This window comes from Schistocerca cancellata, chromosome 9, assembly GCF_023864275.1.
Source record: "Schistocerca cancellata isolate TAMUIC-IGC-003103 chromosome 9, iqSchCanc2.1, whole genome shotgun sequence".
Lineage (NCBI taxonomy): Eukaryota > Metazoa > Arthropoda > Insecta > Orthoptera > Acrididae > Schistocerca > Schistocerca cancellata.
In genome coordinates, this window is record NC_064634.1 from 187,985,616 (window position 1) to 188,009,791 (window position 24,176).

At 37.8% G+C, this 24,176-nt stretch overlaps 2 protein-coding genes across 4 annotated transcripts in view; one reads left to right on the top strand and one right to left on the bottom strand.

The window, feature by feature from the left end:
- The window catches only part of LOC126100255 (dynein axonemal intermediate chain 7-like), an 844,976-nt gene that overhangs the window by 388,132 nt on the left and 432,668 nt on the right, over nt 1-24,176 (top strand). The window lies entirely within an intron of this gene.
- The window catches only part of LOC126100253 (toll-like receptor 13), a 229,344-nt gene that overhangs the window by 111,618 nt on the left and 93,550 nt on the right, over nt 1-24,176 (bottom strand). For all 3 annotated transcript variants that reach the window (XM_049910839.1, XM_049910837.1, XM_049910838.1), the window contains one exon: nt 16,363-16,533. In XM_049910839.1, the coding sequence (XP_049766796.1) occupies nt 16,363-16,533 (171 nt within the window). The remainder of the gene's footprint in view (nt 1-16,362; nt 16,534-24,176) is intronic.

Sequence of the window (24,176 nt, forward strand, 5' to 3'; positions counted from 1 at the left end):
CATGGTTTCCAAGAAAAAATTAATGCTTTCTTTCACATGGAGATGAGCAATTTCTTTCCCCATCATTCTTCAGTCTGAATTTGTGCTCTATCTCTAATAATCATTTTGTCTGTATATTGTTAAACTGTAATTTACACCATCTTCTTATTGCATTGTCCCATTAATAGTTATGAGGAGCTACATGATAGCCAAACAAATAGCTTTCAGTAATTCTGGCAGCATACCTTACAAACATTAATCTTATACTTGTTCATCATATTTTTATTATTATTATTTTGAGCTTTCTTCAGTACAGCATCACAACAACTGTTTAAAACAATGGGACCTAACTCTTTATTATGTATGAGAAATCATAACGCTTTATTCAAGAAACAAGAAAAAATTTCAACTATGGCACACTGGCATCAACTCACCGCTGTGGCAACAATGTATCAAAAAATTTTGTTGAGTATGTATTGTAAAATCTCTATCATCTGATGCCTGTGAGAAATAAATACTGGTTTTTGATGTTCTTACTTAAATATCTAAATCTTGACATATACAGCATGAGACTCATAAGATGTAACACCTATTTTGTTTTGTGAACAGTTCCAGATATCAAAATGAGTTTTTACACAATTGATAGCATGCTGATGGGCGCACAATGTGTTGTATGAATAATGCTCTGAACTCTAGTATCAACCAAGACATTGGAACAAGGGCTTTTTTTAAACTGCGTTCATTAGTTTTTGAAACTACAATTTCAAGTGCTTGTTTATACTGACACTGAAACATATCATGAGAAAAAAGCAAGTAATGTATCAACATTGGAAAGAATTGAGGTCAGAGTCACCTATTGTGGTGAGAGTGTCACCATGTAGAGCTCTGACCCCAGGCTCCATTATTGGAAAGGATGAACTACTGCATACAGTGGCCAACCACGTCCCCTGATTTGACTTCTCTTGATTTCTTTCTAAGACCAAAATACACTAGTATATATGCCATTAAATTGCCAAAGCATGTAATAGTACACAATCCAGTATACTTTCATTTGTTCATTTATCTCTCAAATGGTGATTGTATATTTGCCTTGCCATTGATGATAAACAATTTGAGCATATGCTTAAGTAAAGTGTAAAATTGCATTTCGTTAAAAAAAGTATTTGTTATGTGGGTGACATCTTGCAAGCATTCTGAATATAATTTTTAAGCAGTGGATAGAATGTAACAAGTTTATGAAAAGAATAGTTGCTACTCAATATATAGTGGAGATGCTGAGTCACAGATAGCCACAACAAAAAGTCTGTCGGAATAATCGCTTTTTGTTGTGCCTATCTGTGACTCAGCATCTCCACTATATGGTGAGTAGCAATTATCCTTTTCATAATACAGAATATAATTTTTTGTTTATTTAAAGTGTATGCCACCTAATTAAAATTCCAAACAGTATCTACCAAAACATTTGTCTGACAGCAAGCATTTTAGTTGTATGAAGCATTGAGGCACCTCTAGGGAAAGGTAAGTCAAGTCAGATTCTCTCTCTCTCTCTCTCTCTCTCTCTCTCTCTCTCTCTCTCTCTCTCTCTCTCTCTTAGACACACACACTCAGGGTGGGGCAAATAAAAGAGCTCAGAAGAGTGGATGTGTCTATGTGTCTGGATGTGAGTGGATGCACATAACCCCATCCTGTGGTGCATGCCCGTGTATGCCCGTCACATAATCCACACTGATTCAGAGCATAGTGCAGGCTGTGTTAGTGTGAGTAGACCAGTGGAAAGGGGATGATGGTACAGTGGAGCAGAGGGAATTCACTGTGAAAAGTTATGTGACAACAAAGTCATGGAAATGGTGTGTCAGGTGTTTCCTGAGAAGTTTAATGGCATCAAAGTGTCAATAAAGAGTACCATGCAAGCCTTAGTCCAAAAACAGCATCAGACAGAATCTGTTTTGAACAAGTCAAAACACATTCCAAAATGTCAAAGTTTTAAATATGGCTGCTTGGTTCAGTGACCATTTCTAAATTAAAACAAATGAGCCCTTGGTCACTATTGTTTTTAGTGTTATTGACCAGGTTTCAACACTTCTAAGAGTGCCTTCATCAGAATTAAAAGAATTAAAATGGCCTATAACATATATAACAAAATATTGCTTTTTGCATTATGCACTGAACAATATTCATTATAATTTTCATCTGTCTACAACTGAATGTTAAGTAGCTAAGTTGTACCTGCAGCTACTAGATGGCACTCTTGATGCAATGTCAGATTCACCTGGCCACACTTGTTAACGTGGGCACCTCAGTCTGTTGCAACCTATGGCTGTACAGATACGAGCAGCCCATAATGGCTTGCCTTCATGCATCCTTTTTATATATTTTGTGACTAATGCCCTTCTGGCCTGTTAATTATTTTATATGTGACATGTAAGTACTGCCTCTGTATTTTATTTATTTTATTGTTAGTCAGTACTTATACCTTTTTTTAAATAAAAAAATGTCTTTTCCTATAAATTTGTAACTATGTTATAGGCCATTTTAATTGTTTTAATTCTGATGAAGGCACTCTTAGAAGTGTTGAATTCTGGTCAATAAGACTAAAAATAATTGTTACCAAGGACTCATTTGTTTCAATTTTAACTCCAAAATGTGCCCGCGCACCAGAAAATGTGGCTGCAGTTGACTACAAAATGCTTCAGAATTCTACCAAATCAACCTGATACCTGTCGCACAAGACTGACATAGCACATCAACCATGCAGACGTATTCTCCAGCTGGACTTGCATATGCTTCCCCACCAAGTGTCTGTTGTTTGTGCATTGAAATTAGTAGAGGCTCCTGTTTTGTGAGTGGTTCTTCACTGAGATAACAATGAATGGCTTGTACACGGATCTATTGTTTATGTCTGATGAAGCCTCATTTCACTTGAGTGGTTATATCAACTCACAGGTTCTAGGGGTGAAGGATACACGTAACTTCCAATAACTTCCATGAAACACCACTGCATTATCAGAAGATTGGAGCTTGGTGCATACTATCTGCACATCATCACATTATTGGTCCCACCTTCTTTTATCAGATGCTGACACATTACATTGCCAACATTTTGAAACAATTTGTGGCAACATTAATGGAGGAGGAAAAGATGTACAATTACTTCCAACAGGATGGAGCAACTGCCCATACAACCTGTCAAACCTTGGAGCACATTTACACAATCTTCACATCTGACAGAGATGATAGCAGAGGTCAGAGTGTTCACAGCCCTAGCTAGCCACCCAGGTCACCTGATCTGTCAGTGTGCGATTACTTTGTGTGATGGGCTCTTAAGTCCAAGACATATTGCAACAATCCTCATAGTCTTCAAAAACTGCAGCAGAACATTTCAGAGGACATTGCAGGAATTCTAGCAGTCCAGCTTTGAACTGCCTTCAGCAACTTGCTGACCAGGTCTGAAAAGTGCCAAATGATGAATGGTGGTCACCTTCAACATCTGCTATAGCCAGATTAATACTGTATTTCCTTTTCTCTGCTGTATTTCTTTTTACCCTGGAACTCTGTTCTCTGGGCCACTGTTATTTGCCCCACCAAGTCTAAGAAATTTAATTCAGTAGGCTTTTGTGAAAAGAAAAAATAGGACTCTTATCATTATGAAGTATGAAAACCAACATTTGGTTTCAACAAATAAGCAACAACAGGGAGGATTTAAATGGAAAATTGCCTGAAGTAACTGTAATTCTTTCCACAAAAACCCAGAAATATACAGATGTTTGAAATAGTTTTCATAAGTCCCATATGATGTAACAAACGTTAACATGTGCTGCAACAGGTATCATATCTGACCCTGTATCTGTGTCAGATAGGAAGTAAGGTTTTATCTTGGTAGATAGGCCTGTTTTTCTGCCTACAGTGGCAGAGACTGGCATGAGAGCTCTGCTTGGTGATGTTTACACTTCAATAGCTGACTGTGGCTGCATTGCTTTCCAATTTTAGTACATTTCTCAGATATTTTTGTGAAAGGTTTCAAGGTCAACATTAACAAGTGCTTATCATGAAATTATCTTTTCATGAGCTACTGATGCAATAATGAAAAGTATATAGTTCCACTAAAAAAAAGATACTTCTTGCAATATCTCAGTCGATATTAAAGTTTACAGCATTATCTGTATAAAACATTATGTACCCCTTAGCTTACTGTCAACCATCAAAAGCCTCGTTTTGATACCTGGAACAGTTCACAAAATAAAAATGGTGCTACCTCTTCTGAGACTCACACGGCATATGGAGAAGTTCAGAACGTGAAACTAACTTTTTTTTCAGTCAGCAGTGATACAACTTATCTAAGCATTACTTTACCCTTAGATTTCTGAAAAAGTATTTTATGAGTTAGCAAATAATGTGCCTCTAAAAATTTGTGGAAAATCTTTTCCACTTGCAGCACCATAGACAATATGCACCTGATTTTATTTTTAAAGGAACATGAATTTTGTGTATAATGATAAGTTTGCTCAGACTGGAGTACAAAATGTTTCATAACACAAAAATTAGCTATATTTGGCAATAAAGACAATAATTCAAAATGTAATGCACTAGGTTCCATTTAAAAAAATTCATTGAACATAAAAATGTGTACCTCCTAACAAGGGATATTTGTGTAGTTGCTCAAGGAAGGCTCACATTATCTTTGCACTCACTGGAGGTGTCAGTAGCACATAAATTCCCACTTCAGTTGGTGGACCTTATGAGTAGACATTGCTGCTTCGACAAAAATTAGGAGCCATGTTGCACGTAGAATGTTAACTAGGTCCATATTCTTTAAAGTAGACTACATGCATAGTGGAAGCTTGCCAAGAATCCTCTCACTACTCATCATCAATCAGCCTAGTGAATGGGATTTAATGAAATACACAGCTGAAGAATTAATGATTTATGCAAAGTTTTGTTTAATGATGATGGTAGATTCTGCCTTCTCTACAATGATGTCCACTTGTGAGTGTACTAACAACCAGTGGAATCCATCAGGCACTGATATTCAGAACCAACTCCAGGCAACATAACACAGGGATCTTACTATATTTCATTTTGGAAGCATTGTATGAGACATTATTCTCTAATTCTTGTCTTGTTCTTCATATATTGATTGTTGGTAAAGATACACACATCAAATACTGTTGCTCATTTCTGGAACAAATAGTTACTTTATTTCTAGAACAATTTACAGAATTTTAGTCTCTCTTCCATACTTATTTATTACTGACTGATCCAGTAACATATTGTTTTCTTTAATATATCTTGGAACATATAATGCAACAGTTCACCTGCCAGCTGTTAATGCTTCTGTTCACCTCAATCTTGAATTATCACATCAGGCCATTATTATGCAATTTTACTGTGTAAGTATAAAATAATTTCTCTTTTAAGCTATTCCTGTTATGTACTGCTTCTTCTATCAATAATAAATACATACTTGAGAAATCTTCATCAGCCTACTTGCATATAAATTTCACTTTCTCTTCTCATGAAAATTCTTCCATTGCTGTGTCAAAATTTACAATGCTTATACACCTCTGATGTTATGTGAGAGAACACTGAAAAGTATCCGACACATTTAGAACCTCATCTAGTCCACTTTCTTCCCATTCATATGATGTCAGGTACATATGCAATTCTATTAAGACAATCACTGTGCATATGCTTCTCACATTAGCCAATTTTTCTTTCCAGCTTGTTAATTATCTCCCCTACCAATCACCATCACCAGAACCAATCCTCAATAAAATTGTGTGCAGAATACTGGATGGCATCTGATCCATTCTGCATGACAGGCTGCATGTCTTGGCCATTTGCACAGTGTGTTGAAGTAGTGTTGAACACTACCTCTTTACTTCTGTAAGCCTCTCCATGCACAGTTGCTGCACTGCAATGAGGAGTCTTGTCAGGACACAGAAATTGTTATTCAAGACAGTCTGCCCACAGGCATAAGACCCTGTGATTATGGTCGTATATGATGTACAGTTAGTATAAAATGTAAATGAAAGTTCCTTCATATCTGGTCATAATTTCAGTGTATTCATTTTTCATTTGCCACTAAACCATAGCTGAACTCAAAATTTATACAAACTAAAAGTCATGTCGAGCAAATCTTTGTAGAGTCAGTTCATTTGCCTGTTACATTTTTTAAAAAGTTATGTTATAGTTGTGGAAGATCATGTATACAGTTTCTGGTTCATTTTGTATAAGATATTCTGATACTTTTTAATTTTAAACAGTTATTACTTTTGTGACATTCAATCCCTGTTTGTGTGCAACATCTTACTTTCATTCCATAGCACATTCTTATGGGGCAGCCTAGCTAAAGACCAGTTCACACCTAGATCTTCTACCAATTACTTTCAACTTTTTTCCCAAAAAATCCTATCTTGTGTCACTTATTGCTGAAAGTAATACCAGTTTCAAGTACATTATTTGTAGCAAGAAACTTGAAGTACTGTTTATCATTACCTGTAGTGCATCTTCTATTGCACTAAATCAATACAGAAATTTTGTGATGATTAGCCAGAGAACTAGCTTTTGAAACAGATGAAACTGATACAATTCTAACCCAAATATTATAATCTTCATGCTGCAGGGATAAAGCATAACATTGGTTATAATGTATTCTAATGATAGACAACAACAAATACATTTTGAAATATGGGAATCTAACTGGTCATTGTCTCAATGAAAGTGTTCCATTGGAGTGAATGAAGGAAGCTACAAAATCCCTGTATGAAGATAGCCATATTAATAGATTCCACTTTTTTTTATCAATATGCTATCAAACCTCATGCAAGAGAAAGGAGGAGTGTGTTTAATGCATGAGTGTCACTAAAAAAAACTTATTTATTGGGGAGGGGCATACTCTTTAAAAGCTGAAAACACAGACAGGTCTTCATTACTGCCGTGACATCACTCAAGAAACGTGATTTCAGGCTTCCAACATCTCTGGAAGATATAAGATAAACTTCAGAAGGAATATTGTCTGACGGAGGGTAGCTCTGAACCAGTATTACTACTAGAGGAAGGAGTGCCACCATTTGTGAAGGCCACTAAAATCATTTAGATCCTGTATCAAATAGAATAACAGAAGCTGATCCAAATTCACTTCAAAACATTCATCCTACATCATTGTCTTGAAATTGCCACCACTATAGATAAAGGCTACATCTGCATATATGTTCCTTCACTCCCAGCCCGCAATTGCACCTTGCATCTGCTCCATTATGAGTTGTTCAGTTGACTTGTTCTCCTCCATTTCATTAAAGTTTTTGGTACTGAATCACTTGTTGGTGGTTTCTATCCTCTCCCATATCATCGTTATGACTAGAATTACCACAACTCCATGTAGGTCTCTGGTTCAGCCCCTGGTCAGTCTTCAGATTTTTATATCTCACTTATCACTTCTTTCACCTCTGGCAATGGCTGCTAATGTGAAAAATATCTAGCTACATCATGGTTCTGAACCCATGCTATACTGTAGGTACCCCTACAACTGACTGGATAAGCCAATTCGAAGGTTGCAGTTAATAAGACACTCAAATCCACCATGATGGAAATTGAAGCTGCATGTGAGACCATTTGGATAGGACTCAGTCTCAAAAGCAAGCATAAATTTATAATTAGATACTTCTTAGATACTTAGATACTTAGTCTTTAAATATGTCTGCTTGTGTCTGTATATGTGTGGATGGATATGTGTGTGTGTGCGAGTGTATACCCGTCCTTTTTTCCCCCTAAGGTAAGTCTTTCCGCTCCCGGGACTGGAATGACTCCTTACCCTCTCCCTTAAAACCCACATCCTTTCGTCTTTCCCTCTCCTTCCCTCTTTCCTGATGAGGCAACAGTTTGTTGCGAAAGCTTGAATTTTGTGTGTATGTTTGTGTTCGTTTGTGTGTCTGTCGACCTGCCAGCACTTTCATTTGGTAAGTCACATCATCTTTGTTTTTAGGTATAATTAGATACTTCTGTTGACCACCAGACTCACACCCAGATGTAAACAAAAACATTAAAGAAAACCTCACATCACTAGAACATAAGTTCCCTAATCAGATTGTCGTCATCAGAAGAAGCTTCAGTCATCTAACAATCAATTGGGATCATTGCAAGTTTTAAATGATAAGCATGACAAGACATCATGCAAATCATTACTAAATCTGCTGCTCAAAATCTGCCTAGAAGAGATAGTCTGGAAACCCACTCATGATGGAAATATGTAGGAGCTAAAGAAAATGAATACTGTATTTACTCGAATCTAAGCCGTACTCGAATCTAAGCCGCAACTGAAAAATGAGAATCGAAATCAAGGAAAAAAAATTTTCCCGAATCTAAGCCGCACCTGAAATTTGAGACTCGAAATACAAGGGGAGAGAAAAGTTTTAGGCCGCACCTCCAGATCGAAACAAAGTTGGTCCATTGTAATATGAGACACAATTTAGGTCAAATGAATGACAACACAGCTGCAGTAGTTTGGTTCGAGTTGTAAGCTTAGCAGTTAAGCTTTACCAGGTAGCCATTGCTATGCGTCAGGCGCTCCGTCCGTATTTATACGGGTGCCCTTCATTTTTCACGTGCTTCGTTTGGTTTGATTTGATTGCTTATTTTTCTTTGATGTGGTAAGTGCCGTTCTCTTTGTTATAGGTGTTTACGTCACTCTAGGCTGAAAATGCATTACTGTACTGTGTCATGCATTGTTTGTCGCTTTCTGATAATGAGTGTTTACGGCCTGTCGCCGCTTGCGGCATGGCTTGCTTTTGTGCACGCTACCGCCGCTTACAATGAGAGAGGAAAAAAAAAGAGAGAAGAGTAGTCTTATTAGCGAAACAATGGCAAGAGACTGCTATTTGTTGTTACTTACACTGCTGCTTTCTTTGATAATGATCAACAAGAACCCAGTAATAGACTATGTATGATAGAAGATGGTCTGAACGAGAGTTTAGGGAAAATTTTTCTCCGTTTGAAAATCTTTGCAGATGCCTCTTCAGTACATTACATTCTGCACAGAAATTAGAGTCATCTTAGATTTAAAAATCTAGTCAATTGCCGTGCTTCATTTCTGACTGTATCACTATTAGGCATAAGAATAATACGAATATAAACATGACACGATACGTATATTCTTCCGCGTTTGCTGTTGTCTCACTCTAGTTTCGTAGTTTATTAGGCAGACAGGATTTAAATGAGATAGCAGCAAACACAAAACAATACATGGCAAAATGTGTATATTCGTATTATTCTTATGGTGAAGAGAATACTGCATGTGATTGACAATTCATAAAAGTTCCTATTAGCAACCATCTCTTATCACAGGTAGGAAAAAATTCAGAACGTAGAGTTGGCCATATTGACAAACATCCCGAATAGTCTTGCCAGTCGGATTTTCGTAGTAAATTGAAATGCTGCTACATTCGAAGATGAACAATACGGAATTTGTATTTACTTCATTGGATAATGTATGAAAATGCAGTGGTCGAAACTTGAGGCGGGAAAAAAGCTCGTCTTCCACCTTTTTTTTAAATTTATTTACTGACGCAGAGGTTTTGATGCCAGTATTTATCTTTGTGCCTGCAAAGCATGCCTATGTAGCGCTACATATATTCGATGGCAGAAGTTAGTTGTGGTGGCACCTACCAACATTTTTCAGAACTTCTGCTTACTTTGCACTCGATTCTAAGCCGCAGGCGGTTTTTTGGATAACAAAAACCGGAAAAAAAGTGCGCCTTAGATTCGAGTAAATACGGTAGGTCTAATGTCTTTGAGGATGCCCACATTAAAAATGGAATCATTGATTGTGTGGAAATTGTAGCAACAGTGATTTCCTCTGTACAATGGGCAACTAAAACAGGTAGAAAGATTCATATGTTCAGCAAACTAGATAAGGAGGCAGTAGTGGCAAACCTAAATGAGGAACTTGAAATATTTAGCTCTGGACAGGAGCATGTCGAAGAACAATGGCCCAAGTTTAAAAGAATAATTGGCCATGCACTTGATAGACATGCAACTAGCATGACAATTCATAATTGTTGGAACCCTCTAAGGCAACTGTAAAAAATACTTAAAACCTTTTATACAGAGACCTCTGCATAACAGACATTTTACAAAGCATAGAGCATAAGATAGAAAGATTTCAGATGCTGAATGAAGTGGGTTTGGCTATCAAGAGGGCAATGGATAAAGCCTTCAATGACTACCAGAACATAATATTATTGAAATATTTATCACAAAATCCAAAGAGAATGTAAAGGCTTTTCAGTGGCACCAAAGTTAGTGTGCACATGCTTATGGATGATACAGGAAACCAAATCAGAAATGCTGACCTCCATCTTCAAAAAGTTTCTTGACTAAGGAAGATACACAAGTAATGCCACAGTTCCCCTCTCACACCTCTACAAATATCAGTAATATAGCTATTAATGTCAGTGACACTGAGAGGCAGATACAACTGCTAAAATTAAACAAGGCTTCACAGGATAAGGCTCCACAGGATCCTCATCACATTCCATACAGAATTTACAAGTGTGATAGCTGCCATTTTAATCATATATCATAAGTCCATTGAACAGAAAACTGTCGCGTATAAGACACACTGGTCAACAAGAAGGATAGTCAAAGTAATCCACAAAACTACTGACCAGTACTCTTGATATCCATTTGTTGTAGAATCTTAGAACATATTCTAAGCTCAAATGCAATGAGATATATCAAACAGAAATTTCGTCTGTGCTATCTAGCATGGATTCGAATAACATCAATGATGTGAAACCCAACTCATGTTTTTCTCATACAGAATCCTGAAAGCAATGGGTCAAAGCAGCCAGAAAGATGCAGTAGTTCTTGAGTTCCAATACACATTTGACTCAGTACCACACTTATTCTTATTACTGAAAACATACATCTGGGATATCAACCAAAATTTGTTACTGGAGTGAGTATTACTTGACAGGGAGGAAAGAGCACATTATCTTGGATATTGATAGTAACTTCAGACTTTCACAGTCTATGGAGTTATCTGTAATGATGTACTGTGTGATAAAAGCTGTGCAAATATTCAGTTATATAGTTACAAGATTCAAAAGTGGTGGAAAGCTAGGTAACTTGCCTTAAATATTCAAAAATATAAAATTTTTTGCTTCAGAATATGAATAAAACATTGTTTCCTATGACTACAACATCAGTTAGTGTATCACAGCTGGAATCAGTCACCTAGACACCCCCAAAATACCTGAATGTCACAATTTGTATGGATTTGAAATGGAATGATCACATAGGTTCAACTGCAGGTAAAGTATGTAGCTGGTTTCAGTTCATTGGCAGAATACTAGGAAATCATTCTACAAAGGAGGTTGCTTACAAAACTTTCATGTGACCCATACTAGACTATTGCTCAAGTTAGTGGAACCTGTACCAAGTAGAACTAACAGGGGATATCAAGTGTGTATAAAGAAAGAACAAAAATGTTTACAGGTTTGTTTAACCCATGAGGTACTGTCACAGAAATGCTGAAAAAACTGAACTGTCAAGTGCTTGAGGATAAGATAACTGTCCCATGAAATCTCACTTACAAAGTTTCAAGAACCAACTTAAAGTGATAAATCTGTGAATATACTACAACTTCCCATGATTGCTTCTGAAGGGATAGCAAATACGAGATCACACTAATTACAGTGCACTTAGAGACAGTTAAGCAATCATTCTTCCCACAATCTTTAAGTGAATGGAATGGGAAGAAGCACTAATAACTGATACACTGGGAGCTACCCACTTCCATACATTTCATAGTGGTTAGCACAATACGGATTTAGGAAGGCTGCCTGACCGAGAGATGGAAGTAGTTGTTGAAAAATATCTCTGGATTAGAAATTATGTGATCTATGAAGCATATGTTTCAAGTTTGAAGAAGCCACATTGTTTAGTATTTGTTTGGCAGCCATAAATGGTGAATATTGTGAGCGAACTTGTGAAAATGGAGAAAATTGGCCATCGTTATGAGATACAACATTTTTTTTTAAAAGCCTCAGCACAACCAATATTAAAGCTGAGCTAGAGTCCAGAGTCTGCTTCATTGACAACAGTAAGATATTGGGTAGCTGAGATTAAATGAGTGGTTAACCAAATGAGGTGATAACTCCAGAAATGGTGAAGAAAATCCGCAAAGTGGTACTGGATGATCATCAACTGACAGCTAGCAGAAATAGTAGGCATTTCAAAAAGTGTGATATGCGAAAATTTGGACATGAGAAAACTGTGTGCAAGGTTCGTGCTGCGATTGCTCACACTCGAGCAAAAACAGTGTCGCAAAGATGTTTCAATTGAGTGTTTAGCAAAGTTTCACAGCAAAAAAGCTAATTTTTTGCATCGTTTCATAACCATGGGCCCACCACTTCACTCCTGAGCCAAAATAACAATCAAAAGAATGGACACAAATTGGAGAAACGACCCCAAAGAAGATGAAGACCGTTTCATCTGCAGACAAGGTCATGACGTCAGTTTTTTGGGATGCGGGTGGGATAATTTTCATTGACTACCTTGAAAAAGGAAAAACTATCAATGGTGAGTGTTAAGTGAACTTATTGCAATGTTTTGGTGAAGAAATCAAGCAAAAATGGCCACATTTGGCAAAGAAGAAATGTTATTTCTTCAGCAAACTGCACCAGCTCACAAGTCTGTTATTGCAATGGCCAAAATTAATTAATTTAAAGTTTGAATTGCTACCTCATGCACCCTATTCGACAGATTTAGCCCCCTCGGACATTTTCCGTTCCCAAACTTGAAAAAAATGGCTTGGTGGTCAAAGATTTTTAACAAATGAAGATTTTCAACAAATGAAGATGTGATGTCTCCATTTAATGACTATTTAGAGGAGTTCGACAGTTCTCATTACAAAAAGGGGATCAAACTTATTGAACATTACTGGGAAAAATGTATAGAGCTGAAAGGAGGTTATATTGAAAAATAAATACATTTTTTCCAAAATTTTTGTGTTTTCTTTGTTGGGTCAGGTACTTAAGGGACCACCCTCATACTACTCCCAATAGGCCCACGTCTAGTAATGACAGCTCTACCTTTACATTACACTCCATAATGCAAAGGATCCATAAAGTGGCAGACGTTTTGTTTGTGAAATTATGTGTATCTGCAGGCCCAATACAGCAATTACCAAATCAACTATTGAAATGATGTCAGAATGCCGATAAATGTCATGTTTTTCATATATCCTACAAGACTAGTGCTTTAAAACATATGACAGATCAGTAACATTATTAGTCAGTTGCCAAAGAGTGCTCCATACTTTCAGATTCTTAGAAGGCCGTTTAGAAGACTTACATATTCTCCATATTACGTGAATGTTCAACAAATATAAGTAGAAATTCACTATTCAAGTGCCAAAGGTTTTGTGAATATGCCAGAGAGAATATAATGCTCATGGGTTTCCAAATTTTTCATTTCAAAATGTGCACTTTTGTCAGTTCAGTGTCATTCAAGGGTTTGGACTTTGTCATGGCAGAGTAAGATGTAGACTCATGAAATATATGAGTACCTCATCCACTTAATGCTCTTTGTAAGAATGAAGTGAAGTGCTTATAACAAATTAAGAACAAAATGCCTGCAAAAATAACAGCTTAACAGATATAAGGTTTTCACAAATAAGACCGTAGGTCTCTAGAAGAGCATAGCGTTCTAAAGGGTTGGAAAAGGGCACAGGTCACCCCCGTTTTCAAGAAGGGACGTCGAACAGATGTGCAGAACTATAGACCTATATCTCTAACGTCGATCAGTTGTAGAATTTTGGAACACGTATTGTGTTCGAGTATAATGACTTTTCTGGAGACTAGAAATCTACTCTGTAGGAATCAGCATGGGTTTCGAAAAAGACGGTCATGTGAAACCCAGCTCGCGCTATTCGTCCATGAGACTCAGAGGGCCATGGAGACGGGTTCACAGGTAGATGCCGTGTTTCTTGACTTCTGCAAGGCGTTCGATACAGTTCCCCACAGTCGTTTAATGAACAAAGTAAGAGCATATGGACTATCAGACCAATTGTGTGATTGGATTGAGGAGTTCCTAGATAACAGAACGCAGCATGTCATTACCAATGGAGAGAAGTCTTCCGAAGTAAGAGCGATTTCAGGTGTGTTGCAGGGGAGTGTCATAGGACCGTTGCTATTCACAATATACATAAATGACCTGGTGGATGACATCGGAAGTTCACTGAGGCTTTTTGCAGATGATGCTGTGGTGTATCGAGAGGTTGTAACAATGGAAAATTGTACTGAAATGCAGGAGAATCTGCAGCGAATTGACGCATGGTGCAGGGAATGGCAATTGAATCTCAATGTAGACAAGTGTAATGTGCTGCGAATACACAGAAAGATAGATCCTTTATCATTTAGCTACAAAATAGCAGGTCAGCAACTGGAAGCAGTTAATACCATAAATTATCTGGGAGTACGCATTAGGAGTGATTTAAAGTGGAATGATCATATAATGTTGATCATCGGTAAAGCAGATGCCAGACTGAGATTCATTGGAAGAATCCTAAGGAAATGCAATCTGAAAACAAAGGAAGTAGGTTACAGTACGCTTGTTCGCCCACTGCTTGAATACTGCTCAGCAGTGTGGGATCCGTACCAGATAGGGTTGATAGAAGATATAGAGAAGATCCAACGGAGAGCAGCGCGCTTCGTTACAGGATCATTTAGTAATTGCGAAAGCATTACGGAGATGATAGATAAAGTCCAGTGGAAGACTCTGCAGGAGAGATGCTCAGTAACTCGGTACGGGCTTTTGTCAAAGTTTCGAGAACATACCTTCACCGAAGAGTCAAGCAGTATATTGCTCCTTCCTACGTATATCTCGCGAAGAGACCATGAGGATAAAATCAGAGAGATTAGAGCCCACACAGAGGCATACCGACAATCCTTCTTTCCACGAACAATACGAGACTGGAATAGAAGGGAGAACCGATAGAGGTACTCAAGGTACCCTCCGCCACACACCGTCAGGTGGCTTGCGAAGTATGGATGTAGATGTAGATGTAGATGTAAATACATGTGAGCCGAAGAACACTTGCAGTAAGTGGAATGACAGTCACAATGCCTAATAATTAATTCTACTCATCCATAATTAATGTCTGGGTAATTGATACTTACTGCAATTAATGTTATGTAAAGTTACCTGGGTTGGTTACTAGAAACCAAGATCTTCCAAATTCCAAAAATTGGAGGTTGTTCTCCTACATGCGCTGCATCTTTTCTCTCACTGTTTACCTGGTCTTTATTCATTTAATGTCTTCAGTCATACACAGTTTCCATATTAATTTAGGTAAAGACACACATTTATTTAAAGATATACTTTTTGTTTTATCCAAACTATCCTTTAACATTGCCAGTGTGTGAATTACAGGATATGGATACATGGTTAATGTTAACACTAATGAACACATTATCATTTTATTCATACTTATGCACCTAAAATTTTAAAAAAGTATTTTTTTTTTCACTTGCTACTAGTTTTCAAGTAGAAATTTGTCAGTGGTGTATAAGGAGTTGTTCATGTAAAATGATTTTAAGTTAGATTAAAACTTGCATCACTATCTATCAGACATTTTATGTTATTGGTTAAATGATCAAAAATTTCTATTGGTACATATTGAACTCCTCTTTGAGCCACTGATAGCTTTAACAGTGGGTAATAAAGATCATCTAGTGTTGTAGGTGTGGACATCACTGTTCTTCTCAAATTGTGATACATTATTTATGACAAATTTCATTAGTGAAAATATTGTTGTGATGGTCCACCTAAAATGCCTAGCTCTTTGAAGAGGTACCAACATGACATCTGTTGGTGAAGACCACAAATTATTCTATTGCATGCTTTTGTGCAGTCAGTACTTTCTTTCTGAGTATTGAGTAATCTCATAATGGGATTAATTTTCCTGAACTTTGCCATCTTTTTCACCCACTGACCTTTTCTCTCCCATCACCTGGATGCTGGATCGTGAATGGTGTAACTTCTGTTTACTATCTCCTTCTAACTTTCTGCAGTAGAACCTGTTCTTTCAGTCTCTCCAAAAGAATTAGTTTGAATACTAAAACCTTGATACTATACATCATCTGCAAACTTTTCTGCTCACTATAAAACATGACATTTTTTTAATGTGATTCCCTTTCTCACTGCATACTTTATTATTAATTTTTTTTCCTTATCTTCTGTTTGTATATAGTACCTGTAGTGCACAGCATTCATTGATACCTATAGATAAACTAAATAAGGGAATACTGATATTAGACAATATCATACAGAAGGCTAGTAACTGAAAATATTCTGCTTGCTACAAATAAACAGAAATTTTACCTGGATCAATCTTCACAATTTTATTACAACCCTCAAGATTTAGGTATCTCAATGGGGAGCCTTCCAGCCATTCAAAGAAATTACTCCCTAGAGTTTCAAACAAATTTCTTTTGAGAGAGAGAACTTCCAATGATGGCAGCATTTGCAGACTTTTATTTGAGTTAATGACATCTGTTGAAAGATGAAAAGTGATGATTAGTCATTTCTATTGCTGTATGTTACTTCCAATAGAAATTGCCAATTTCAGACTTATTTAGCATAATTTCACTTCCTGTCATTTTACACAATTATTGTGTCTTCAGAGGCAAAGCAATTAAAGAGATCATAAGAAGTACATTTAATATAAACAACCACACATCATGCAGAAGAATTTTCAAATATGATGGAAATCTTGCCCATCTACCAATATATTTTCCCCTTTCTGCATATATACCTACACTCTGATAATTTCTGTGAAGTGCTTAGGAGATGATACTTTTTATCATTTATTATGTTTACTTCCTGTTCCATTTGCTTAGCAAGTGTGAAAAAATGATTAGCTGTACTCTTCTGTGGCAGCTGTTATTTGTCTCATTTTATCACCACAACCTCTATGGAACAGATGCATAAGAGGCTGAATGACATAGTTTCTGCCCTTAAGGATGGTTTTTAAAATTTTCGCTATAGTTTACAATAATATGTGTGGTATCTTTCTTTGAGTATCTGTCAGATAAAATTTTTTATTATTTGTCTTACACTCTCTTGCCTGTCAAACAAGAATGGCCTTTTGCATCACCCTCATTTCTCAATGTGCCCTGCTAGTCTGACCTGATTTTTATCCCAAACACTCAAGAACAATTCAGGTACAATGTTATTTGTTGTTAGGGTGCTTTAGTAGTAAAACCTGTTTTAGTTCAATTGTGCTCTTCACAGCTATAATACAAGACAAAAAAATAATTTTCCCAAGACAATGACTCCTTCTCTAGGCCCAAAATTGGGTTCTGTGTTTTATTATGAAAACCCTGAACTATCTTCCATATGTAATAAGCCAGGAATCTGATATTTACTGTAAATCCAAAAGAAATTTAAAAGCCTCCTAGTATCTAAATTTTTCATAAGATTTCCCACATATCTTACAAAATGCATGTTCCTTGCTCAAGTCTTGGTCTGTTCCACAGTTTTAATGTACGAGGAAGCTTCAAAATGGTGATCCACTCTGCTGCAGGACAGAATTGGAAACAACCCCTCTGCTATGTCTTAAGATATTTCTCCACAATATCCTTTCTTCCTGGATTGTCGGTGTCATGAGGTATGAAGGGGAGTATCAATGGCATCTTGGAAGTATAAAGCTGGTACTGTTAGAAGTGAAATTATGGGGATGTGAATTTATCAAGATAGATTATCCAGTATGTGCAATGACTATGAAAGATAAGGTACTGGATTTGAGTATAAGTCCAGCACATTTCAACATGCCAGAAAGTTTCAAAGCAGCACACACTGTGTTGTTGAGTGGAAAATTCATTCAAGGTAGCTATTGTTGGTCATCTAGCTTTAAGGACAGCAACACCTGTATGTAAACTGATATGACAGAATATTTTATGGGGGTTAAACAGTAAGTCCACCTCAGATGCCATAAAATAATCAAAAGATGTGAGGCAGATTGTCAAGACTGAAGTACGTGCTGAAAAAACTACCCATTTTAAATATAAAGTAGAAATTGATGGGGACACTATTACAAACCCCAGACAAATCTGTCAAGAAATCAAAAGGTACTTTGTAACTTCAAATAAAATGCACTATGCACTTCTCTCCTCTTCACATAAATCCCAATACAATGCAACATAGGTCTGATAAATTTAAATTTACTCATGTATCCTGTCATTAAGAGGTTGGTGTTATAAAATACTTTTAAAAAAATTTTAAATCTGTGGGATGACATGAAATTCTAACAAAAATAAAATGCTCTACTATATAACAAATCAATCATTTGATGAATACTGCATTTATAACAGGTTGAAATATACAGAAGTTCAATTATCCACAAAAGGAGCAGACAAGATGAGATAGAAAATTTCCACCTAGTATCAATGTCAGAGCAAACAGTCTGTAATCAGTTAAAAATGTATAACAAAAAACATAACATTATCCAAAATAAGCAACATGGATTTAAGAAGGGGTCAAACTACTGTGCACATTATTAATAAACTAATCACTAAAATAAGCAAATCTTGTAACAACAAGAAGTGCATATGCAGTATATTTTGTGAGCTCACTAAGGAATTTGATAAGGTAAACCATAAGCTGCTGCTTCACAGAGTAGCTGCTTATGGTTTCCTTAGGAAATCCTAAAGAGGGTTCTCATCATGTCTCAAAAACGGAAAACAGAGGTTAGTTATAAAACAAAAAGGTGTGAGAGCCCACTGTAGATGGAAGGAGATACAAGCAGGTGTACCCTAGGAGTCCATACTAGGCCCATTACTGTCCCTGTATTACATAAACAACATGTCATGTGAGATAACCTCATAAATAGTTCTATAGGCAGACAGCAGCAGTAGTTCACTGTAAAAATTTAAGAGTAACTAGCACAGAATACAAAATAAACACTTCAAAAACTTGAAACTTGGATAAATAATATTGCTATGTAACTGAACCATACAAAAACACAAATTGTACATTTCAGAACCAAACAAACTGCTGAATGTACAGAGTGTCTACACTGAAATGCTCTATTTTTAATTTGCTCCTAACACAAAATTAAATGAAATAAATTTATTTCCTTCTCAAACTTAAGTGATATGTCAAGTTAAATTTCCGAGAAAAAAAAAGAAAAGAAAAAACATCAAATCAGAACATTTCAGCACAACCACTATTGTGGCACAAAGAATGTCAAGTCTGCATTTGATTTCCATCCAGATACACTGCAATTTTCCAGATGTATGGTACCAATGCATTCCAAATCAGAGTATGGAGATCCCACACTACAGTGGCAGACATACTGTCCTTCATGTAGCCCCAGAGAAAAAAAATACAATGGTTTGAGAACATGAAGATCATTTTACAGGTCCATCATGTCCAATACAACATATTGGATATGTTTCATTCAGAGTTTCCTAAACATCCAGTGACCAGTGAGGGTGAGCACCATCTTGTCAAAACTGGTGCAGGTGTTCTGCAACATTTATAGGTACATTGTTCCTGTGACTGTCTCCTTGGCAAAGAAAAATGGTTCAGTTTTCTTGTTGCACACGAGGCCACACCAAACATTCACTTCTCACTTTTGGGCTACCTCACACCTTTTCCCTGATACTGTGTGAATTCTGTGACCCCCAAATGTAAATGTTGAATGTGCTGGAGTAAGCTGACACCAGCACAGCAGGCAGCAAAGAGGTTGTGAGAAGATCGATAGTGGGTGCAAGCAACGTGCCTATCAGGAGAGAGGCCAAATAGACTGGCAACTAACACGCCACTAACATCCTCTGGACCGCTAGTATTTAAATTGCCCCCGTGGACTGGAGGGCCCAGTCACTCATCCAGTGAGTAAGTAGTTGCATCCCAGTGGAAGCCCCAGTCACAGTTAGCTCAGCCTCTAGCTCTGTCATTACCTGGCAACCAGAGTAGAGTGCAATGTGGGACTTCTACTTCAACAGCAGTGAGGCTATCATAGACTATTATAGAAGAGCTTGTACCACAACAACTAGCTTAAGTTAAGTAGCTTTATTATTCTTATGAATAAAGAACCCAATTAATATATGTATGCAGCTGTGTTGTAGAAAGAGGATACCGGCCACCAAACAACATCCTATCCTTGCTTCCCATGGTACAGCTCTACAGGGACAATGAGACAACACAAAATTATTCTTATTCATAAATCCAAAGAAATGAAATTTAGTCATTACAGAACATTATGCATGAATAGAAAGTAGGATTCTTGTCAATTCGGCTAAGCATTTCACATGCAAATCTGTATCATCATTGTTTGTGATTAGGTTTTATGATCAGCAGAATCTGCACCTTGTATGAGTACAGATGCAACTGCTTTTTGAGGATCTTATAAGTAATTGCACATGGTATTTGAAGTTCATGTGAAACCTGACATATTGATCTGTGTGGACTCCACTGGAACTCTTGGCAGACGTTCTCAGCTTGTTATTATGCCAGTCCCTCTGCATGCTGCTTCAGAATGCTGCCAGTGTTCAGAAACTGCACTTTCCATATTTTTATCCAATTGGTATCTAGTTCTACTTTCTTGCAAACAGACCAAACTGTCTTTGCATCATAACAACTGATTGTAACTCTGTGTAGCAAAGCACAGTTTGCAGTTATGCCTGAACTGGCACCATTTTCTCTTGAACAGACAATGAAACAAAACAAAAATGCAACAAACATTGGCAAAAATTAGGCAACAAATTTAGCTCCTTCTACACCCTATGAACAAGTCAGGCCTAAAACAAAAAAGAATTACTGGTTTTAAACTGCCTCAAAAAGTAGTGCATTTTGATGCAGAAACCCTGTATATCACAATTAGATTATGATGTCAAATGACTGAACACTACAGACTCTGTTAAATTTCTTGGAGTTACTATAAACAAAAACTTATCATAGACTGGTGACATGGATTGCTTAGTGAAGTTATTAAACAGTTCTGTTTTTGCAATGAGTGTTATTAGATACAATATAATTTTAGGGGTGCTGGAAAAGCAAACTCCGCAGAGTGTTCTAGCTACAGAAAAAATCATTAGAACTGTAATGGGAACAAACAATAGGCAATCATTATACAAAAGCCTTGACTTATTGACATTTTCTTCTATATTTACACGGACACATGGAATACAGCTCTATTAAGCTAAAAAAGTGAAACAAGGCATAGATTACACTATGGAAAGTCCAGGATGGAATAATAGCAACATTACAAAAAGGATACAATGCTGAGTTGCAGACAGGCACAATGCAAAGGCTGCTAAACATTTAAGCTTTTGGTCTTTGGAAATAGAAAACATACACACATTCACACAACCCCAATTCAGACGTACATGGCCGCTGTCCCAGCTGCAGTAGTCTGACTGAACATCTACTGTGTCTGATGTGAGCAGCAGTCTGGGATGGGTGGTGGTGGTGGTGGTAAGGAGGTAGCATGTGGTGAGGTGGAGGAGGAATAGTAGGATAGTGATGGGAGGATGGTGTTGTCCTGTCTGTGAGAGAATGCAGGAATATGGTGTAGACAGGGTAGGGCTGCTAAGTACAGAGCCAGGAGTCATTTTTAGGGAGGGGAAAGGGGGGCAGATAGCAGAAAGGGAGAGGAGATAAGTACAGGAAAGGAAAAGACTAGACTGTGTGCTGGCGTGGTAGAAGGCATGTGAACTGCTGGAGGGGGAGCAGGGAAGGGGATACATAGGTGAAGAGCAGTGACCAGAGAAGGTTGAAGCCTGGTGGGTTACAGGAACAAATGCTATATCATAGGAAGAATTACCAACTGTGAGGTTTAGAAAAGCTGGTGTTGTGAGGATGTGAAGCAGTCACTGAAGTGAAGCACATTGTGTTGGGCAGCATGTTCAGCAGTTGTGTGGTCCAGTATCTCTTGGCCACAGACTGATGGTGGCCATTCATGTTGACAGATAACTTGTTAGTCAAAACTTCCTGCCAGATTAAAACTGTGTGCCAGACTGAGACTCGAACTTGGGACCTTTGACTTTCGCGGGCAAGTGCTCTACCATCTGAGCTACCCAAGCACAACTCACACCCTGTCCTCACAGCTTCACTTCCGCCAGTACCTCGTCTCTGAGTCATGCTTGGGTAGCTCAGATGGCAGAGCACTTGCCCACGAAAGGCAAAGGTCCTGAGTTTGAGTCTCGGTCCATCACACAGTTTTAATCTGCCAGGAAGTTTCATATCAGCACACACTCCACTGCAGAGTGAAAATCTCATTCTGGAAATTTGTTAGTCATCATACCCATGTAGAAAGCATTGCAGTGGTTGCAGATTAGCTTTCAGATCACGTGGCAGATTTTGCATCTAGTACTGTTGCAGAGATATGAGCCATGAGGCAAGAGTTTGGAGCAAGGGGGGAGTAGGGATTGACAATGACACTGTATATGTTTGGTGGGTGGTGGAGTTGCACTGAGGTAAGGGTGGAGAGGAGAGTGGTTAAGACTTCCTCATTCCTAGGCAATGCAAGAGAAAATCAAAACCCTGGTGGAGAATATGATTCAGTAGTCCAGTCATGGGTGGTACTGAGTTATCAGAGAAGTGCTTCTTTGCGACTGGATGGTGAGAATGTGGGAGGTGGTATTTGACTGGAGCCACAAGCCAGGAGAAATCTGTTTCTGTAGAAGCTTTGGAGGGTAATTTCAGTCTTTGAAGGGCTCAATTAGACCCTTGGCAAATTTGGGGTGGTTCTTTGGTTGATTTGTGGGAGGGAGCCAAACAGTGAGGTCATTGGTCCCACTGGATTAGGAGAGGATGGGAAATAAAGCTGGCTGGGCCCTTTCAAAGGAACCATTCCAGCATTTGCCTGAAGTGATTTAGGGAAATCATGGAAAACCTAAATCTGAATTGCCAGAGGTGAGTTTGAACCATTGTCCTCCTGAACGTGAGTCGAATGTTCTAACTACTGTCCCACATCGCTGTGTCACTAAAGATGCAACATTCATCAATGGATAGACTGTATGGAAGGTACACTATGTGATCAAAAGTATCTGGACACCCCCAAATACATATGTTTTTAGCTGCATTGTGCTGCCACCTACTGCCAGGTACTCCATATCAGCGACCTCAGTAGTCATTAGGCATCATGGGAGAGCAGAATGGGGCACTCCACGGAACGCATTCACTTCAAATGGGGTCAGGTGATTGGGTGTCACTTGTGTCGTATGTCTGTACATGAGATTTCCACACTCCTAAACAACCCTAGGTCCACTGTTTCTGATGTGATAGTGAAGTGGAAACGTGAAGGGACAAGCACAGCACAAAAGGGTACAGGTCGACCTTGTCTGTTGACTGATAGAGATCGCCGACAGTCGAAGAGGGTCATAATGTGTAATAGGCAGACATGTATCCAAGACCATTACACAGGAATTCCAAACTCCATCAGGATCCATTGCATGTACTATGACAGTTAGGAAGGAGATGAGAGAACTTGGATTTCATGGTCGAGCGGCTGCTCATAAGGCACACATCATGCCGGTAAATGCCAAACAATGACTTGCTTGGTGTAAGGAGCTTAAACGTTGGACAATTGAACAGTGGAGAAAAGTTGTGTGGAGTGACAAATCATGCTATACAATGTGGTAATCTGATATAGCAGGTTGTGGGTATGGCAAATGCACATTTATATATACCTATTTAGGCCTACAGTTGTAATCATTGACTAGTCACCAATGTTTCACTGTATTTATTGTGTATTACATACCTTGTAGCAATAAAGGTTCTGTTCTATTCATCAGTTATTTAACATAACAGAATATGAAACAGCTTATTGTTTTGTTTAACATAACTGAATGTGAAGCACCTTTTTCTTAACCAGTGGCTTGTAATCCCCACAATAGAGTTGCATGTATTCTAACAATTGTGAAATATTAATTTAGTTTCTAACGTATGCTACACTTAATTAGAAGCTACCTTCACTCATTTCACATCTCTGAAAAGTTCTCCTTCATTGTGAGAGCTGCAGACCTAAAAAGGAAGATTAATCTTAAGGTCCTATTGGATGACGTGACTGTTAGGGAAGGAGTGCAAGGATAATGATGAGGAAGGAAATCTGCTGTGTTTTTTCAAGGAACCATCCTGGCATTAGCTTTAATCAATTCCAGGGAACCATGGAGAACATCACTCTGCCTTAG